This window comes from Puntigrus tetrazona, chromosome 19 (genome assembly GCF_018831695.1).
Source record: "Puntigrus tetrazona isolate hp1 chromosome 19, ASM1883169v1, whole genome shotgun sequence".
In the NCBI taxonomy this organism is placed as follows: domain Eukaryota; kingdom Metazoa; phylum Chordata; class Actinopteri; order Cypriniformes; family Cyprinidae; genus Puntigrus; species Puntigrus tetrazona.
In genome coordinates, this window is record NC_056717.1 from 6,395,608 (window position 1) to 6,416,307 (window position 20,700).

At 41.5% G+C, this 20,700-nt stretch overlaps 1 protein-coding gene across 3 annotated transcripts; it reads right to left on the minus strand.

Annotated features, from left to right (window-relative positions):
- Positions 1-151: 151 nt before the first annotated feature.
- prrc2a (proline-rich coiled-coil 2A) lies at positions 152-19,570 on the minus strand. Of its 3 annotated transcripts, none has more exons than XM_043217305.1 (17): positions 19,438-19,570; positions 13,250-13,401; positions 11,855-12,032; positions 11,404-11,500; positions 10,675-10,750; positions 10,181-10,324; positions 9,776-10,026; positions 9,582-9,664; positions 9,325-9,473; positions 9,008-9,110; positions 8,718-8,916; positions 8,482-8,574; positions 7,807-8,353; positions 7,394-7,629; positions 6,147-6,441; positions 5,842-6,064; positions 152-5,695 (listed from the first exon to the last, which is right to left on the minus strand). In XM_043217305.1, the coding sequence occupies exons 2-17, from the start codon at positions 13,362-13,364 to the stop codon at positions 2,701-2,703; spliced, it is 5,784 nt and encodes a 1,927-aa protein (XP_043073240.1). In that variant the 5' UTR covers positions 13,365-13,401; positions 19,438-19,570; the 3' UTR covers positions 152-2,700. The 3 variants fall into 3 exon arrangements, with proteins under 3 accessions (XP_043073240.1, XP_043073241.1, XP_043073243.1); XM_043217306.1 differs by having other exon boundaries at positions 19,274-19,556; XM_043217308.1 differs by lacking the exon at positions 8,482-8,574 and having other exon boundaries at positions 19,274-19,554.
- Between the last annotated feature and the right edge of the window lie 1,130 nt (positions 19,571-20,700).

Genomic DNA, 20,700 nt, shown 5'->3' on the forward strand with positions numbered 1-20,700 from the left:
ATGCAAATAATAATAAAAAAATCTGTGTGTGAATGTAAAATGTAGCTAAAAAAAAAAAAAAAAAAATGAAATTATGAATATTGAGAACAAGAGAAAATTTATAGCTTACTCATAAATGGCAATGTGATGAAATGAAGTCAAACCACAGATCTTCCATTAAAACAAAAGATTTTTATTTAACTTTTTCTCTGTATACTTTTTATTATAATAAGACACTTCTCTGCTTGTACATTGCTCCCTTGAACTTAAAAATGGCAACAATTGTGTGTGGGAATGTAAGTTGGGGCGGACAAACTCAGATGCATACCAATATACATACATGTGTGTATATCAAGGTTCCAATAATAAGCCATAGATGCTAGGACAGCAGTAACAACCTCAGGTACCTTGGTATAGTTAGAAGTATAATACAATCTCTGAGTATTTCAAGGAATACACATTGCTATTCATTTTCTTTTTTTTGCGATATTGGTACATATAATGTGACCACATCAATGGTTTAAGTTTAAGAGGGATGATAAACAGCACTGAAAGCCGATGGGAGAACGGCTTCCAACGAATAGACCAAGCTGTATCTGAGGATGAAACCATGCTTGGCAAAACGTCTGCAAGAAAAGTAAAATAAACCCATTTTAGTTATTTTCCTTAGTAGGTAGGAAAAAAATATATATATATCGATTTAACTTTTTTTTTTTTTCCAATGCACTTCATTTGGATTAACATATACACACACTTGAATGTATATAATGAAAATATCCTAGATAAAATAAACATCCTAATAGTGTCAGAAAAGGTGGGCAATTGGGACTCGTGTTCGCCTTTCACAAAGAGTTCTATCCTCAAAAGAACACGTTACATATAGAGATCAGATATAAATTCACACATACTTTTTTAAATGCCCTACTCACACATACATTTCATTTGAAAGCCCTACTTATTATTTCAAAGCTATTCATTAGACCAAGGCATTCCCAGAAAACACACAAACCCCAACTTACACCATTAGGATACAGATGCTGGTCAAAATGAGGAGGGAACAATGCTTTGATCCGTTTCTTTTTAGACGTCAAGCATTTGTATTTCTCGATAACCTGGGCTCAGGCTCCCTGGATGGGCAGGTTTTGTTTGACGTCAGGCATATTGCACATTGAACCAATGTCTCATTTTGTAACACTACTCAAAAAGGGCCACAGACTCCTTGGCATTGACTTGTGTCTCATTGAGATGACTGGTAAATTGGAGATCAGTCCGAGGATGCGAGCAAAACATCTGCTCATAGTTCTGAGACATGTTTCGGGGGACTTTGGAAACACACTGGAGGAAGAGCTTGTGTAGGTTCCTTCACAAAAAAAATAAAAATAAAAATAAAAATGAGAAAGAAAAAAGGGACTTTACAATGCAGAGGGTGGTCAAAGAGTGATTCTCTAAACTCCCTAGAACTGTTAAGTGAATATAACAGTAGCACAATACTTGTCATGTTCAATAACCTGGAACTGCAGTATGACACCTAGTCAAAGAAGATGCCCAATATACAGCTATTCGTTTGGAGGAGAAAGAAAAACAAAACAATGAAAAATCTTTATTCTAAAGGAGAGTTTTGGAGTTTACCGATTTAAGATAAGTGCAAGACAAAAGAAAATCTTTAACGGATGTTCTCAAAAGAAACAAAACCATCTAATTTAATGAGGATCTGACACTAAGGCTAAGAGTCATTTGATTTGTTCACAACAGAAACAACCTTAAAACAATGTGATCCACGAAGAGGAACTTTTGAAGGACCTTCAATTAAGATCACCGTCTAATAATATTAACAAGTATAATGTGCACTATTAGACTACAATTCCATGCGGAGGCCAAAACAGCTAATGAAACTATCTGAAAACCCAAAGCAATGAGCAGAGAGGACCTATAACTTAACATAAGGAAAAGTACACCACATAGTTCTGAGAAGTGGGCATTACAGTGATTTTCAAAAAAACCAAAAAAGTCTTGAGCATTCCTGTGACAATAGTATTAGAGTTTGAACCAAAAATAAAGAGGGTTTTATTTAAAAATGAGTTTTAATGACCTGCTTTGCAGAGAAAAAAAATTATATATCCTCACCTTTAAGAGGCTGAAATGAAAAATTAACAACACAAGAAGGGGGGAAAACAAATCTATGATACATTTGTTCTCATTAAAAGAGCAACTTCCAGAATCCAACATGTGATGTGAATACACAAGTACATAATAACAACCTTGGCCTTCCATATATATACTTCGAGCCACAGTTCTTACACAAACACACTTAACGTGTGCAAACCCAGCATACACAAACCAAGCACAACTTTGTAAGGTTGATGTCATTTTGTGCTTGTATATGCAAACATAAATGGGTTGTGTGATCAAATGTGTTTTCAGTCAGCAAATATTTCCATTAAAATGGGGGTATAGCATGTAAAATCTCAGAGTACAGTTTAGGATTCTTGGGATAGTGAAAGGACACAGAGTGTGAATTTACAAATAAGGGAGAAAAATTTATAAACCAAAAGAACTAGAATGTGGTCACGGTATTGGTAACTAATCTTTTACGATAATCAAGTGTTAACATGTTAAGGGGGGTAAGAGGTTTTACAGAAAAGAGTGGCCAATGATAGAGGGGTGCATTTGAAATATTTCCAAATTAAAAAAAAAAAAAAAAAAAAAAAAAAACCCAAAGCATCACTTCCTGTTCTTAGGAGAGGGCCAGTTGCCACGTCTCTCACCACGATTGCCCCCGCCATTGCCAGCTCCACCCACCGCCCCACCAGCACCGGGCGGGCCCCTCGGGCCTCTTCCTCCACCTCCACCTCCACCACCACCACCACCAGCATTAACCCTTCTGTTCTGCCTCTCCATTCCAGGGCGCTGACTGGAGAAGCTTCTCTTGCTGGTGGCCAATTCTTTAGCTGTCATCTCTCTCTCGCCCCCACCGCCACCTCCACCACCTCTTCCGGATGGATGGTGGTGGTGGTGATGGTGGTGATGATGGTGGTGGGAGGGATAAGGTTTTCCTCCTCCTCCACCCTCTCTTTCTCGAAACTCGGTGAAATCGCTGCTCTCGGAGGCTGTTTCCCATTCCTCGTTGGCCTGATCAGAGTTCTGGTTAGAGACGTCTGGAGATTTGGCGCCCCCAGCTGGGTTATGGTTGTGATGGTGTTGGGGGTGCGACTGGGAGTTGCCCTGGTAGTGATGATGGTGGTGGCTATTGAAATTTTGGTTTCCACCCCCAAGGTTGCTGCTGTTATTATTATTGTTAGAGGTTGCTGACACGCTGTGTTTTGCATTTGCAACAGCTGCGGTGGACGCGTTGGGAGTGCTATTGGTTTCTTGCAGGGAGTTCTGCAAAGGTGAAGCAGGCCGCTGCTGTTGTCCAGCTACGACTTCAATAATTCCACTACTTCCGTTGATACGGGCTGCATTCTCTCGCTCTTGTTTAAGCCTGCGGAATCTGGGAGGCTTGTCCTGCTGATGTTGGGATCGCCCGTGGCGTCTGCGACGAGGGGGCCGCTCAAATCCCCTGTTAGGGAAACCTCGTCCATCTGGGGCAGACAGAGGAAGAGTCTGGGCAGGAGTGCCAGTGGAATTTGGAGGAACATTACTTGAGGACAGTGGGGCTCCAGCGCTTCCGTTCTCAGTGGACCCCTGCTGGACAGCTGTAGGCACAGAGGGATTAGATGCGGAGGGATTTGCACTTTGACTCTGAGACTGATTCTGGTCTGCAGCTTTCTTCTTATCGACATGGGCTCCACGGCCTGAATCTTTAGGAGGGGGAGGCTGGGAGGACGTCTGTTGCTTTCGCACAGTTGCAGATTTTGCAGACCAGCCGTGAGAACCAGAGCCAGGTCCAGATCTGTGTCCACCAGACACTGCCGTACTGCCCCCACTTCTGTGGAGACCTCCTCCAGAACCACCACCACCGCCTCTACCACGTCTAGAGGGCACTCCCCTTGGTGTGAACACTCTTGTCTGAGAATTTCTGATTGGAGCTGAAGACGACGAAGGAGGTTTCTCTCCTCCAACGCCAGTCTTGGTGTTCATCTTTCGCTCTTCCTTGTCAGAGTGAGCAAGATCGCTACCGGCACTCTCACTGCCCGTTTCAGATCCCCGTTGTCTCCTCCTCTTTGGCACCTCTTCATATTCAGAGCCTTCACTTCGAGTCTCACTTCGGTTCCTAGCACGTCCTGGGTTTGGCTGAGAGCCCCCATGTCCATGCCTGCCACTGCCAGAAGATGCCTCTCGCTTGTATTCTTGATTAGAAGGTGCATGGTGGTAGCCACTGTTGGCAGCTGATCTATAATCTCTGCTGCTCCTGCCACCTGCTTTGCCACGACTGCCACCGCCTGCACTGCCAGTGTAAGTGCCCCTGTAGCCTCTGCCTCGGCCATAGAACTCTCCTCGGCCACGGTTGGATCGGCTACCTCTGGACGAAGATGCATGGTAGGTAGTGCTCCCTCTTTCAGCAGAATGTTCTCTTTCCCTCCTGGACTGTGGAGCTGAAGAGCCAGAATTCTGAATCGAGCCTTCTCCATTTTTGGATCCTTTACCTGTACCCCCAGTGTTACCTCGCTCCTTTCCACCAGTTCTGGGTTTATTTGATGAGACTGCATCATCTTTCCCACCAAGTGCTGAGGAGCCTTGAGCCCCAGAGGCAGTTTCTTGTTTGGTTGCAGTCTGGCTAGCATCTTGTTCTTTATCTTTACCAGAGACTCCAGTGGTCTTTTCTCCACCTCCTTCACCACCTTCTCTTTTCATCTCTTTAAGTACTGGTCTCTTAATGGGACCTGCTCGCTTGGCTGTGGTGCCATCTGATTGAGTAAAGGATTTGCTCTCAGCCCCTTGATTTGCAGGTTCTTCAGTATTTCCACTCATTCCAGAGACTGGAGCTTTTCTGTTATGGATTGAGCCCCCACTCGTGTTACTGCTACCAGGCCTCGGGCCCCAGTGTGTCTCAGTTTTGTGTTCCCGACTGCGAGGGTTGGCTTTAGGGTGGTGCTGCTGCGCAGAATGCTGCTGGGGCTGATTTTGTGCATTTCCCATTTTCTCATGTCTTCTTCCTGAAACATGAGAAGATCCAGTATCATGTTCAATCTGTGGTGGGACCTGATTATGTAAGGACTGTTTTCCACTACCATCTTCTCTAGCTGAGGAAGATGATGACGATGAACAGGAAGGGGAAAGGGACAGCTGATGGAGCGGAGGTGAAGGGTCACTCTTTTTAGGCTCTCCCCCCTTTTCTCGCTCTCTGCCATTCTCTTGCTTATGAGGATGAAGAGAAAAATGAGGGGCATGAGTAGGGGGACCATGGTGTTGGAGATGTGAGTTGGTCTCCAAGGCAGAGTGATCTGAACGACCATTGCGGTCATAATGGTGATGAGGAGTCCCCCAGATTTGGCTCTGTTGACTACCCTCCTGGTGGCCAAAACCATGCAGTGTCCCTCCACTGCCTGCCCTTTGCTGCAAGTGGGAGCCCATTCTGGATCCACTGTCATGGTAGCTACTATAACCTCCTCGCCCACTCATAAAGGGCTGATGATGGGCATGGTGGCTAGCACCCTGGCCCCCAACTTGAATCCCAAGAGGTGGTGGGGTTTGGTTGGATGAGCCAGATGGAGAGCTGGGTGGCTGAATGGGAGCGGTGCCTCCCTCCCGCATAAGTACTGGAGGAGTGTCACTTCTAGAAACATTAAAAAAAGAAGAATATATATCATGCTTCTGAAGCAAAATGTAAAAAATCTGGAATAAAGATTTTGAGTAGAAACTGGTTTAAACAACTTTGCATTTATTTGCATTGTATTGATGTTTAAAATTGCTTCTAGTTACCTTTGACCTTTGCCAGTCTCCTCTTCCTCGACAGCTTTCTGTCGTAGGGGGGAACTTAGACCTCTACCCTCAGTACTCCCTGGAAAAACATCTGGTCCCCAAGCCAGTTTGGGATCCATTGGAGGTGTGCCCCGATGGGGATGAGGGGGTCCACCATGCTGCTGCCTATCAAAAGGATCTGACCCAGAGCCACCTGAATCAGAACGCTCTCGACTCATCATACCTGAAATAGAAAAGCTGTTATAATCGCTGCGCACCGAGCCTGTCTGACTAATATTCACAGCTGATCTCAGGTATTTACTAACCAGAAGGATGGATGCTGGGAGTGTAGTAGTCCATGGGTGGGGGACGTCCCTGCATCATTCGGGGGTCCATGTAGGGCATCATCATCCAACGGGGATCAAAGTTCATAGGCAGAGGTGGAGGACGTCCCATTGAGCCAGGAGGGTAAAGGGTTGGCTGTTTGGGCCCAGACTGTGGTGTGGCACCTGGAGTGGGGCCCTGCTGATTCTGAGGCTGGGACTGAAGCTGATTTTGAGCAACCTGATTATGTTGCTGCTGCTGCTGCTGCCACTGCTGCTGCTGTTTGAGAAGCTGCTCCTGTCCACAAATGATACAGACCACATATTATATAATATATTTGTCCAACTTTAATCCCTATACCTGAGTTTTTTGCTCAGGTATGAAATAACCAAATATTCAAATGATCAACTGCTCTATGAAAATATTGAATCCAAACATTCTAGTGTGAAGGGATTAAGAGTTCAGCTTCTTGCATGTCTTTTGTATTTGTTCAATACATGAACTGAAACACAAATTATGGGAATCAAGTTCATATATATACTTTCTCTTCCCAGAGAGTCAGTCAATATCGATAATTATTGCTATAAATGTCTTTTTTTTCTTTCAAGTTTAAAAGGCAGATCTTTGCTTCATTGAGGAAAATGTAAAAAACAAACCATTAAATGTGGTTTTAAATTATGGTCAGTACATGACAAACTTTTAGTTTTTTTTTTAGTTCTTTACACTTTTACAGTCATTTAACCTTGAGCTGTAATTATAAAAACTTGTAAAAAAAAATCTTAGTTCTGCATGTTCTAATGAGTAATATTAGTTGATGATTAGTTGATCATTTAAATCACAAACAGGTTTGTGTTGCCTAATAATATCAATAATATAACATCCTTTCGAAATACACATTTGATAGTAGCTTTAGTTGGGATGCAGATTTATGTTATATTGAATTTTGTTCAATATAAAAATCAGAAATATCTGTAAAACTTTTAGCAATCTTATTTTATATTGTGAAATGCAATTATTTTGGCTGTTATTAAACTATTGGTCATCCAAAGTAGCATACATTGAGTTACACGAATGGACCCACATTTCTGACTCAATTCCATGGTGCAGTTATCGTTACTATAGTAATTCTATGATAAATTATGGCAATTTGTAGATTAAAGTCTTCTGCCCTAGCCCAGCCCTAGTATATATTCATTAATAGATAAACATTTTCCAGATTTTGAGACAAAACCTCCAAGAGAAAACAAACCTGTTGTTGCCTCTGGAAACGAGGAGGAAGCGATTTTTGATACTTGGAAAAGCCCTGCCCAGATGGACCACTTCCCTGCCGTCCTGTTCCCCCAACATTTTCAACCACCTTCACCGTGTCATCTCCACCTCTAGTGCGGATATGCACCACAGGCTCCTCCTTGGCATCTCCAGGCACTGGGACATCCAGGGTTTGTGGATGCTGGGTGGGTTGAGGCTGCAGAGCCGGCTGAGACTCTGAATAAAGAGTAAAAAATGTGTTACATATTACAATTCAAGTTAAAACAAACACTGTAATCTGCTGATTATCTTCTACTACAAATTCACCCAGGAAAGTGTAAAAACAATAAAGAAATATATTGGCCATTCCACCAAAAACACAAAATTTTTTGTAGCTATTTATGGAATACTAACCAGTGTTGGAGTCATGGCTGCTGTTGCTGCCAGCCCGCTGTCTGTTATTATTAATGTTCAATCCTAGTGTTGCACCGCTTCCCTGAGAAGATGATAGAGGAGGGTCTTCAGTATCCACACAGGGTGATGGTGGCTGACTGACATTAGGAGATGAAGCAGGTGCAGATAAGGAAGGACTAGGACTGTTGGTCGGAGCATCACTGGGAGTTCCGGGTTTCATAGTCTGTTGCTGCTGCTGTTTTTCATCAAGTCTTTTCAGCTTCTCTGCACATGCAGCACGGCGCTCCTCCTGCATCCTCCGCTCCTCCTCTTCACGCCTGCGACGGGCACGCTCTACCGCAGCAGAGATCTCAGTTGATGACTGCTTCCTCCGTTGCCGCCATGTCTCATCCTCATCCTCACCCTGTTGCTGGGGATGCAGGGTGTTGGAGGGAGGAGGGGTCGCCCCACTAGGCACAGCCCCTGCCTGCTGCTGTGCCTGGGCACCACTGGGCTTTTGGGGGGCTAGGATGGGCCCTGAGATTGGCGACTGGTTCGAAGTCCGGTCCTGTTGACAGAAGGCGGTTTATTAACTAAAGTTCACCAATACATCCACCACCTCCTAAAACACCAACATGCTTTTGCTAGCGCTTCATGTCGTATCCGTTCATTTCCTCGGACTCTTTCCCCATGTACCTGGCGGTAGTAGGAGTAGGGCCCTTGTCCAAGAAGTGGACCTGGTGGGGGGGAGGGCTGCTCCCTTGGGCCACCTAGTCCAGGCCTACGCCCCTGCATAGGGGTACATGTATCAATCAGCGAGTCATCCAGGAAACACCACACGCATGTTCCTGTCCTCACAGTGACTGCACATTATTTGGCAAAGGCCAGTGGTACCAAGGGCTTGGACTTGGATAGGGAGATGAAATGCATACCTGATAAGATCCTGCATTTGCCTGACTGCTCCAGCTGCTTCCACCCTCCTCGGCCCAGCCTGGCTTGCTGGAGGGGGACGCGGAGCCATCTTCAGCAGAGGACGGAGGGGTGCGACGCGAATCCCCTCCACTGTCGGATGCCCGGGAACGTGAAACAGGTGCAGGTCCATCTTGGGATCTCTGCTGCTCCCTTGGCTCCCTATTACAACAAAAAAAAAATCTAAATTAACTTCAGTGTTCAAAAAGTTAAATTAAATCAACAAATAGGAAATAATTTTGGAAATGCTTACCGGGTTCCGTTTTTGTTTTCAGACCTTTCCTCTTCCCCATCATCATCTCCTTCATCATCGCTGAACTTCAACTTTGCGGAGTAGTCAATTTCTTCCTGTGCTCCTGGAAACAAACAGATCAGCAAGAAAAGGTTATGACACTATCACTATTAAATGTTACACCTCTACACCAATATTAAATGAACAATAAAAATAGCTGGATTCAATCTTTTTTAGTCCACTAACATTCAGCCACTGTAATTTGTTAAAAGAACCACAAAATAGGTAAGTTACCCAATTTTATAATGTGCCAGAGTAATTGAAAGCATCTCTCTTACCAGCCCAGCCCTCATCTCCATCATGGTCCAGCTCATCCAGCTCCTTCAGGTCATCCTGTTTGAGGATTGATGGGCGTTTCACCACTTCACCCCGGGGGCCACCAGGGGGCCGCCCATCTGGCCCTACTCCACCCTGTGACCGAGAAAACCTGGCAAGAAGAATATTGGATGGAAGAGTATTAGGAAAGCCAACTGGATGACTGTGGAAACAAATATTAGTAGATTAATTAGTACTCAGTATAAACAAACATTCTTACCTAGGGGCCTCATTTGGGGGTGGGTACCTGTACGGTCCCTGTGGACCATAAGGAGGTGGGAAGGGCAGGTATGGTGGATACATCTAGAGAAAACATCCAGAAAGAACAGAAAGGCTATGAATGCATTGAACAAAATCAATCAGTTCTGGACACTCCCTAAAGATGGGCCAAAATGAAAATGTTACAAAACTTACGAAGGGAGGCATGATGCCTCTATAAGCCTGGAACTGCGGGCCAATAGGTGGCTGGGGAAGGGGAAGTGCGGGGTTGCCGGTTGGGGAAGTTCTAGGCGGCCCATGAGAAGATGCATTCTGCTGTGGGATGGGAGGGGCCCCAGCAGCACCCTCCATCACCATGGCTCCCCCAGCACCGCCCTCCGCAACTGCCTCCCCAGCCAGGGTGGGTGCCAATGCCCGGCCCCCACCATCCCGCCAGCTTGTTACGTCTGGAAAAGAATGCAACAAGTTATTAATTAAGGAACTGTTCAGCACATGTGAAACAGTACGAATCAGAAGCATTAGAAGATAACAGATATCGCATGCTCCAAGACTCAAATCACCACAGCCGTTATCAAGAGAGGAGAAGGCTATCATGCTTACTTTGGGGGCGGAGGCTTGGTCCTGGCCCATACCACTGATCTGCAGTGGCCTGTTCTTTGCCAACTTTGTCCTGGTCTCCAGCCGCCTGCAGGGTGGGAAATTCCTCGCGAGAGAATGGCGACGGTTGGTTTGATCCCTTTCCACCTGTGAATGAAAGCAAAGGGAATTGAATTTCTTTGATGTATAAAGATCCTTCATTACAAATGTCACTTCTCTTGTTCAAGTATAACATAGTTTTACAGCAAGTGTCCACTGATACTTTGAACTGAAAGAACCATAACTTCACATTTGATATTTCTTACTGAGAAATGTAGTCATTTTTCCCAATCAGTGTATTTGAATAACTAATTTTAGTCTTATAAGTCTTATAATGGAACTAAAAAATATTTTATATATGAAAAGCATTGACTACTTTCAAACTGTATCCCACCAATCTCATAATGTCTTAGTTTGTCAATGTCATCTACATATATGTTCTTGATAATGTATCTTACCATCTCCTTGTACTCCATGTGTAACACTGGCCGGAGCCCAGGACCTTGGCCCTGCGGCTAGAGCTTGAGTTGGGGCCTAAAATACATACAGAATTGTCAAGAACCAAACAATGTACTTTCATGCAGTGTGTAACTCAACTCTAAGTGAATAAAAACATCCTGCAAAGTTCACCGTGTATAATGCTATCGTCTCTCTTAAAAAAATTTATATATAAAAAATTACACTGAATCACTGAAACAAATCCCAAGCAGTTTCATTAAAATGAAACATTAGCATATTGCCAGCCCACTTGTTGGTCAAATTCACTCTTTGCCACTAGGTCATGCTTTTGGAGCGTTAAAAGCTCACAAACATTTAAATTAAATCAATCAATCACAGAGGGAATTGGAAAAATGTATATCTTAAATCATTTGTGAAAGATTAAACAAATAAGGTAAATAAATAAATGTATAATAAGGAAAATAAATGCATATTATAAGACGATGAAAGTGTTTTTTGACCTTGCAAGCATGTAAACCTGTCGTTTGGGATTCCCAAAACCAAAATATGAAGCTTTCATTACCCATAGTAGTAGGGGCACTTTAAGTTCATTGACTTTAAACATGTTCACTGGTATGTGTCTGGTCATACAACAACTACAGCTGAGAGAGATGCAGGCTTCATTAGCACAGCTTTGTTGAAAAACAAGTGCACAATGTTAGAGATTATTCATGTTTGTGTGATGGCACCTCTTGAGCTGGGGGTGTTCTCGGCACGCTCGGAGCAGACGTCTGTGAGACCACAGGCTGCTGCGACTCCGGCTGCGCTGCTGACAATACATCGGTACTGCAGGGAAAAATCAAAACAAAAACAACAAACATTAGATGGCAGGCATGGACATGTATCCAATCAGACTACATTTACAGACAGCGGAGGGAGGAAGGTCTCCAAAAGATAATTATGCCTTTGCTTGAGTTTTCTACAGTTCAATCAAAATCAGACTCCATGTGATTTTTCTATACAAACAAACTGATTTAAGAATCTGGGTGGTCCACAGTGAAATCAATGCACCATTAGAGAGCATTGTCAGTTAATAGAGCACTTTGTCAAAGCGCAGAGTTGGTAGGGGTTTTATATTTATTGCATATTAAATTTCACAAGTAATGTAATGTAGCTCCTTCAGAACTGAACATGCCTCACCTCTTTGGGTCTGCTTGTTCCTGCTTGCTTGCCCATCCTGTGCCGTCTTTGGGAACGAGCGAGACGTTGGGGTCGTTGCCTTTGTTCTCCGCCTTCAAACTAGGTAAGTTGGCTGGGGGGGGCATGCGCCGTGCAGAGGCAACTTTACCAAGAGACTGTAAGCCATGACGAGGGGCAACTGAAAGTAAAAGAGTGACAGGAGGAGTAAACACAAGCGCGGAAATCTAATACCGTCTTGAGGGACGCAGCCGGAGACTAAGCAGGAGAGACTGCAACATGTGCAAGACCATCAAACTCCCTCATCCATTATGGCTTAGGAATGCTTGGCTGGCCAATGAAAGGAGCAAGACTATCTTGTGTGGATTTGTTTCAAGTGGTTGACTCGAAATTGACTTGAGGTCAAAAATCCCACTTTAACACTCTCACGACAGACTTGGCATATGCAAAATAGGTTGAGCATTGCAAAGAGCAGTCACTGGCGGTTTCAGAAGCTGAAAAACACATCTGTCCCGACTCTCAATCCCCTGTTTGTTCCCCGGAGCCGAGCAGCCTGGAGTGCTGGGAGAATTGTATTTTGGAAAAGAGGTACAGCTGCTTAGAGTTGGTAGATCAGCTACTGAATAAAACATAAGCAGGGAAAACGAGGAACAAGAAGAACTCTGTCTTAGGTCAAACCTCAAAAGTTCACTGAGCTGCCCTGGACAATTCTTACACAACTGGAAACAGTTTAAATAACACTAGGGTGGATCCTGAGTGTGGATCCTTAGAAAACCTTGAACGTGAAGCGACTTTGTTTCAGAAAGGCCAGACTAATTATATTCTTAGACTGCACACTGCAAAGAATTACACAGTCCTAACTGCCTTAATATGCGAATGCTGTATTACACAGTTGTGGCAAGTCCAATCAAAATGGCACAGATGGCAAAGCAGCCATCACCTTCTGCTAACTCATGAAGTGTCTTGCAGTGAAAGCCCAATGCCCTATGAGGATTTCAAAGATATAGAAAAACAAACTAATGGAATCACAGAATCCAGTCGTCAAAAATAAATTTACTTTGTAACACAGAACGTGACTGATTTTCACGCACTTCTGTACACTTAATTTGCAGTACAATTAAATTGATATTTATAGGTGCATATCTCAAAGGACAAAGAGACTGGGTGACTCTGAATGAGCTTGTGTTTTCAGCATTTGCCATGAACTTCATCTCCAGAGCATTTCACCATTTACTTTGCTAAAACTATTGTCATATCATACACAAAAAAAGGTCTGCACAACAATTATTCAAAATACAAGTTCTGTTTTTTTACCTGAAGAAATTGCAACAGAAGTACATTAGAATGTACTTAATAACAATATAGGCTTATATAGGTCCCAGTTTAATGCAAACTTACCAACAGGCTTCTGTGCTTCAAGGCTCTTTCCTTTGTAGGTATCAAACAGGTTGAGAGACGCATACTTGGTTTTGCCATCCTTCCCCTTTGCCGTTTGCCCAGAGCGCTCTGACATTGCGCTGTACGCTCATTGAGTATGGTGAGTCCTGAGACTGACAGAGAAAGAGAGAGTGAAAAAGGAGAATGCGATGCCGAGTCGAAGGGTGTCACCTTTCAAGCCTTCCCGTGTTTTCGGGATCAAAATGAATTCTAAACTGAGCCAAATGTAGGTATTCGGTATTGTTTATGTTTTACTGAAACAGGCCATATTAGCAAATACTATACTATTCTATACAGGACATAATCTGTGTGGATTTTTCCCTGTACATAGTCCTTTTCGGATCCTATCACATAGATTGGAGCTTTAAAATTGATCAGGTTTACATGGGTGTGGATATTCTGAAGACAAGAATCAATACTTGCAGGTTTTTTTTTTTTTTTATATAGATTTTTCGCAATCTCTCTTTAAAAAAAAGGTTTGGACAATTAAGAAAACAGGTCAGTTAACAACACAAACTACAGAGATACCTACAGCATCCACACAGATAGACGATAATGTTTAGGCCTGTTTTTTTCTGCAGTTAGCCTATATCACATGGTCTTTAAAGTCATTAGCTGGAAAATAAATTCTGAAAGCCATTCCAATTACATTGTGGCATTTTTGTTATAGTTGTGGTAGACGTCACTATTCTCATTTAATTGAAATTATTATAAAAATTGCATTACAGCTACAGTTACAATGCTTATTGTGGACTTGCCATAAATCTGAAATTATGTCAAACAGGCCTACTTTATTTCTAATGAACCAAACTCATACTTGGGGCATGTTTACACAGAATGCATCTTTGCATCTCAAAACATAGATTCAATGCTCAGAAATTTAAAAAAAAAAAAAAAAAAAGCACAGAGCAGGACACCGTTTCTGCTATGTTGTCACCAAATGCCAACTTGCTACTGTAAACAAAAGCTCTCAATGCTTGCCCTGCCTATGGGGTCTTCTGATTGGTTCACTGTTTTGGAACAGACGTTAAAGAACAGCACTGCATGTAAAAGTTGGTATTCTTTTAACTTGACCTTAAATGCGGTGCTTGTGTGCCAGACACAGCGAGAGATGATCACAAAACTCAAACATCTGTCTAGCATGGGTTTACATGGAAAAACAATAGAAAAGCAGGGCATTGGATTTTGAATTAAAAACGGACCGTTTACCTGCTTGTATCAAAGCCCAAGCTGACTAGAGCAGATGCGTTCTCTTGGTCACGATAGCACTAAACAGTGCTGAAGTGTGAAATGCTTGCATTCAGAGAACAACACGACTATTTAAACCCAAACAGGAGAAACGTGTGCAACAAGACGTCAGAAGGCCTTTCAGCCTACACTTCGCCATCATTTACTGTGAATTTACTGTAATAACACTCACTGCACCACAGCATTGCGGCAGAAATATGGGATAGTCACATTCATTTTTATTACAGGAGTAATTGTTTTATAATTTATTTTGTTAAGGAAAATTAATGGAACTGGTTTCTTCAACTTTCAATTTTTTAAAAATTAAAGAAATAAAGATTTGACATTTATCGTGATAATTATTAATCTCGACTGATAAAATATTTTTGACCATATCGCCCAGCCCTACATATCTAAAATTCATTGTATTACATATGTTTATATCTCCCAAGACTCTGCTGGGTCTCATTACATTTAACATCTATAGCATTACCTGTAAACACGATTCTAAGTAGAGATACACAATCAGGATTTTCATAGCCGATTCTAATAAAGATTTTTTTTTTACAAGCAAACTGTCCGATTCCAATACCGATTTCAGATGTTTTTCCAAGCAGGAAACAAGAATAAATGATTTTTACTAGATAAACTAGTGAACAGGACAAAATGGCTTTTAGCTGTTGAAAAGAATAATTGTAACCGTCTGTAATTAACTGCACATGAAGTAAATTTGCGGTATAGTAGCACTAGTACTGAAGTGAAATGTGAAAACAACATCCACAGTCGCATTCCTACAAAGATTTGTTGCATTTGTATTATTAGAGCTTTCATAAATATTTCAATCGAGAACAAAATTTTCAATCGATTATTCAGGTGTGGTGCTGAAATCTGTTATCTTGACTCGGTTCTAGTACATACCGTTACTAAGGTGCCCAACCCTAAACCTTGTAAAATTAAAAAGGGAACAACTGCATATTTACAATACAAACAACACAAATCAACACACATTCAACAGTCCAAACAAAGATGTTACTTAATCAGCATTCAGCATTTGTTTTCTTTTTTAAATTTGGTGTAAAGAAAAAGGTCTTACCACATACCAGTGAAACTAAATAAAACCAAAATATGCTATGAATAATTCCAAAAAGGGGAAAATGCAATGCAAAAATGGCGGCTCAATCATAAAAAGCCCCGCCTTCTAAATAAAATAACCAATCACTGATCTGTGAAGTCATAGCATCACCGCATCTGCTGCTAGAAGTTCCCGTTGCTATAGAAAGTCAGCATTCTGAGACGTGCGTCTAGGACGCCGCATGCTGATCTCAGCTGAAAATTGGCTTTTAATAACACCATTTCAGCAAAAGGAACAAAATTTATTGCACAGTTGTTGTCAGATTTCACTGGTGATTTCAAATTTAATCGTGAGCTTAGTGAACAGTTTTGGGAGAATTTGATTTTTCCCAATACAAAGAGATACATTTACGAGAATGCGTTTCAAAGATGGCCTCTGAGTGACATGACTCGTCTTAAAGAGACTTTGCTATAGTGCGCATGTGGTCACACTTCCAGAGAAATCGTCCGTTTGCCGGAGGGCGCAAAAACCGTAAACAGTAAAAACCGGCCAGTTCCGATTTATGGCCGGTCAACCAGTGCATCCCTAATTCTAAAGGATTATCCTGAGAGATCAAACATTATCTTAACTCATACTGAGTCCAGCATATTCCTTAAATAGCTAAGCCTTAATTTTGGCATACTACGGAAAATAACTCTGTTTTCATTGCCTTCATTGCTTTTCTCAAAGCATAAACATTTTATTAATGTTGTGGCTTCTTCACAAAGTTGAGTCAAAACGGATCTCTTTACAGGCTAGGATGGTTCAAATATGCATAGATTCAGCTAAAACATTGAGAAAATCCACATCAAATCAATACACGCAATAAAACCATGACTTTTCTGGTGATTTACTGCATTCTGTATATCACCGTTCAGATTGTTGATGTAGCTCTTCCTAGGTCTGAGATACTGGGGTGTCCCATATCACCAGTTTAACAGATCTCACAGCACATGACCCATGTTTACACCAGACTAGACAGAAATTTGAACAAACCCATCAGACAAGCAGCAAGTTTATTCTAACAGTACCCAAAAAACAATTTTCTCCACCGAATTGTTTCTTTTTGTACAGTAAGCCATCAGACAACTGCTCATTGATTCATGAAGCCAGACTCATCGACAAAACCCATTAATGACTTTAGAACAGATTTTTTAAAGGCCAGAAAAAAAGCATTTGCGACTGGTGTTACCATGGAGATGCATTATAAATGTTGTTCCTCTGTTTCTGCCTTGCGAGGGGTTGCATCCATAGCAACACCAGGGCTGTCTTTACTGCTAGCCAGTGACAGCCACTCAACTCACCACATTCATAAAATCTGGTTAAAAAAAAAGTCCTGACAGCAGTCGTGTGTCAAACACTAGACAGCATTTGCCAAGAGCACATAAGTAGCCTCCGGTATGACAAATAATGAAACTGCCTGCATCTTGCCACCTGTAGATGAACCATCACAAAGGTACACAATCTGTTAACCTAAATACAAAGCAAGATTTCAAAAACAGAACAGCTTGACGCTGAATGTTTATTTCCCAGTAGTTGTCACAGAGCTCATCCATTTGGACAACACAAGGAACTCTCCACAAAATAATAAAGGTTTCATTTAAATGTAAAATTATTTAAAATATGTAGTTTTAACTGTAAACATGCTGAGGCAAAAACCTGTTAATTGGCAAATGGCAAGTTCTCTTTCTGAAAGAAAAAAAACCCATAAAAATAACGATTTAAAATTGCAGGCAATTTACAAGTATTTACTAATTTTAATCTATATCCTGGGACAACTTGTCATTTCACACTAAAATGCTGCACAGGTTTTGAATAAAAAAATAGTCTTGATTCATGATTTAGAGTGAAAACCTGCAATCCGATACTCCCACAAACTGCTTTCAAATTAAATTATTTATTGAAATACACATTTTTCCAGTAAATTGAACAGATTGACCAACTAAAAAAAAAAAATAAAAAAAATAAAAGTTTTTTGGCCATTCGCTTACACAGCAAAGACAGGGCTCAAAAACACAAACTTGTTTCAGTTCAGGTTGTGGGTGCTTCAGATGTTCACAGCTGCCATGTTTACTGTAAATTTCACTGTGTTTCTTCTACGGTCAGTGTGACATTCAGCATGACACAGAATGTTTAAACTCTATATGGTCAGATAACCGTTCTCAATATCACGATAAAATATTCAGTTTTGCATAAGGTGAGAAAGCCTCTGCCGATTTAAAGAAATAAGTGCTTTGAGAGTCCCGAGTTCGAATCCCAGCCCAAGGATCTTTCCCAATCCTGTCTCTTCTGTGTTTTCACACACACAAAAAAAGCTAAATAAAAATTCAATAAATATTACATGGAGTGATTTCCCCCCGAAATCATAAATTATTATTACAATTATTTTATTATTACAATTATTGTATAATCCTACATATTTAAACTTTTTCATATTTTTAACCATTTTAAATAACTTTAGTGTTAATTTGGCGGCAATTTTGCAAAGGACAACTAAAAGAGCACCTATACGCTGTTCAAAAGCAAAACTGCACCAACGTAAATAACAAAAGTGCCCCGTTAGTGAAAAGCACGGTCCTAAACAGTCCCGCTTGCCTATTTAACACACAAAAGCTATCTCAACGTACTACACATCACTGTCATTGATCGGGGCAGATGCAGATTAGGAATAGCAGCGATGGCCAGTTGGCAAAGCCTGTAAAATAATCTCTACGCAACATGAAGCAGCGCTGGCGAACAGGAGCTGCGTAGAGATTATTTTACACGCTTTGCCAACTGGCCGTATGGGCACAGAGCAGCTTTACACAAAAACGCTTAGATAAATCATCTAACCTTACGAAAAGCCCGGCGTCCGATATAAAAACCGGGTGGGTGATACATTATAAGGCCGGCGAACCGTATGTTTTGACTGGTTAACTAGCTTCTCGGAGCCGCGGCCTCCATGTTTCGTGCTGGGAGGAGGGAACAGACCTACATGTTTCATAATATACACAACTTCAAAACAACACATCGCTTCAAACGGACGCAGTAAGCTAGCCACTGACTGGATAAATCGGGGAAGGTGAAAAATATAGCACGGGGGAAAACGGTCCGTGTAATTGATGCTGCGGGTTTGACTAAAGGATTTGATGGCGAGAACAAAACAAAATGGCGGCGGTGAAGTGAGGCCAGAGCTACAAGCACATTAGCATCGGGATTTGAGACGATTTAACAACACGGGCTTCGTCCGGAATCCGAGTCCAAGGGTTTTCGAGTGCGATTTAGTATGTGTTTACGCGACCAAGTCAACCGGAGCCTTGATTTGAACCAAAACAATGCACTTGTCTGGCATGCAGTCTCAGTCAACGCACGTCTTACGGATTTCTTCAATCCAAGGCGTACTAGTTTAACTCGACACGAGCGTAAAACTCGCTCGGGTGGCTAGCGGTATAAATCAAAGACCCCACAGGCTCTTATTTAAAAACAAATGTGGTACACCTTGAATAGGACGTGTGACAAACACACGAGCTATGCTGATAGCATGCTAACGTTAGCAGACACCGACCGATGAAAAGCAGGACAGCTGGAGCCCAACACAACGACCACAAACACCTCTATAATAAAACCTCTTTAGTGCACTCGAATGGTCATTAGACACAGCTACTAACCTGGTCTTGTCCCGACTTGTCTCGAGGTTGTATCGTTGAGTTATTATCAATAATCGTGCACTAGCTACCGTTAGCACAAGCTCTTACAAAAGCTCAAAACAGGATTATGTGTTGAAGAGATCTGATGAGGATTGCTGAGGACGGATGTGTGCAGTGAGGCTTACTTGTACTCCTTTTTCTTTTTTCCAGAAAACAAATGAAAAAGGAAAAATAAAATAATATCGCGGGGGTCGATCCGTCACTATTAGAGCCGTCAACGGCTTCTGAGGATGGTAGCGCAGAGAGGGGCGGATGCGAGCGAAGGGGGCGGGGTTAAATTAACATAATGAGTTCCAAACTTGTCTCTAGGCCAATCGGAACGTGTATGTTAAATATATAATTTACATATGCAAAGCACGCCTCTCTCTCGGTGACAGAAGTCCACAAGAACGACAGGAGAGGACAAGGCTTGCCCGAACAGGTGTAACCTGACCATATCTTCTCAGTCAGCATAATTATTTTATTAAAGGTGATTCACTTTGTTTTAGACTGTAATCAAAACCTAGCTGTTCCTGTATGTGTCGGGGGTTAGATAAAATATGGTATTTGCGTTTGTTTTATGTTTTTGAAAGTGTACCATGGTATTACTACTAATGTGGCGTATCATGTAAATGCTATTGTTTATGACTACTGATTTAAGCAGGTCTACCATCATATATATAAATTAAAGTAGCGTACGATAATACTGTCACAGGTAACAGGCTTATTTGTCATTACAATACCAGACCTGTGTAAACTACACGTTTAAAGTCAGTAAGATTTTTAAAAGTTTCTAATGGAAAGTCTGTTTTCATTGCCTAGGCTGCATTTATTTGATCATATGTGACCGTGGACCCCAAAACCAGTCATAAGGGTCCGTTTTTTAATATTGAAATGTATAAATCACCCAAAAGCTATATATATATATATATATATATATATATATATATATATATACGCTTTTCATTGATGTATGGTTTGTTAGGATAGGACAATATTTGGCCGAGATACAACTATTTGAAAATCTGCAATCTGAGGGTGCAAAAAAAAACTAAATACTGAGAAAATCACCTTTAAAGTTGTTCAAATTAAGTTTATATATTTGTGGCTGGATGCACTATAAATATTTTAAATGTGACTTTCAATCAGTTTAACGTGTTCACGCTGAATACAATTATTTATCTATTCATTTGAATTGTTTTAAAAGGTAGTGTCAGTGCATAAAGTATATCAAATCTGTATCTTAAAATCTTAGAACAGCTGGTTGGATTGCAATAAGTGATGCATCATGCAAATGATGACTACGCAAAAAAAAAAGCTAATCGTTTATTTGTTTGTGTGACTCAAACACATGGGTACAACAACAAACATTGCTATGCAGTTTTATAATTCTAAATATCTGTGCATGT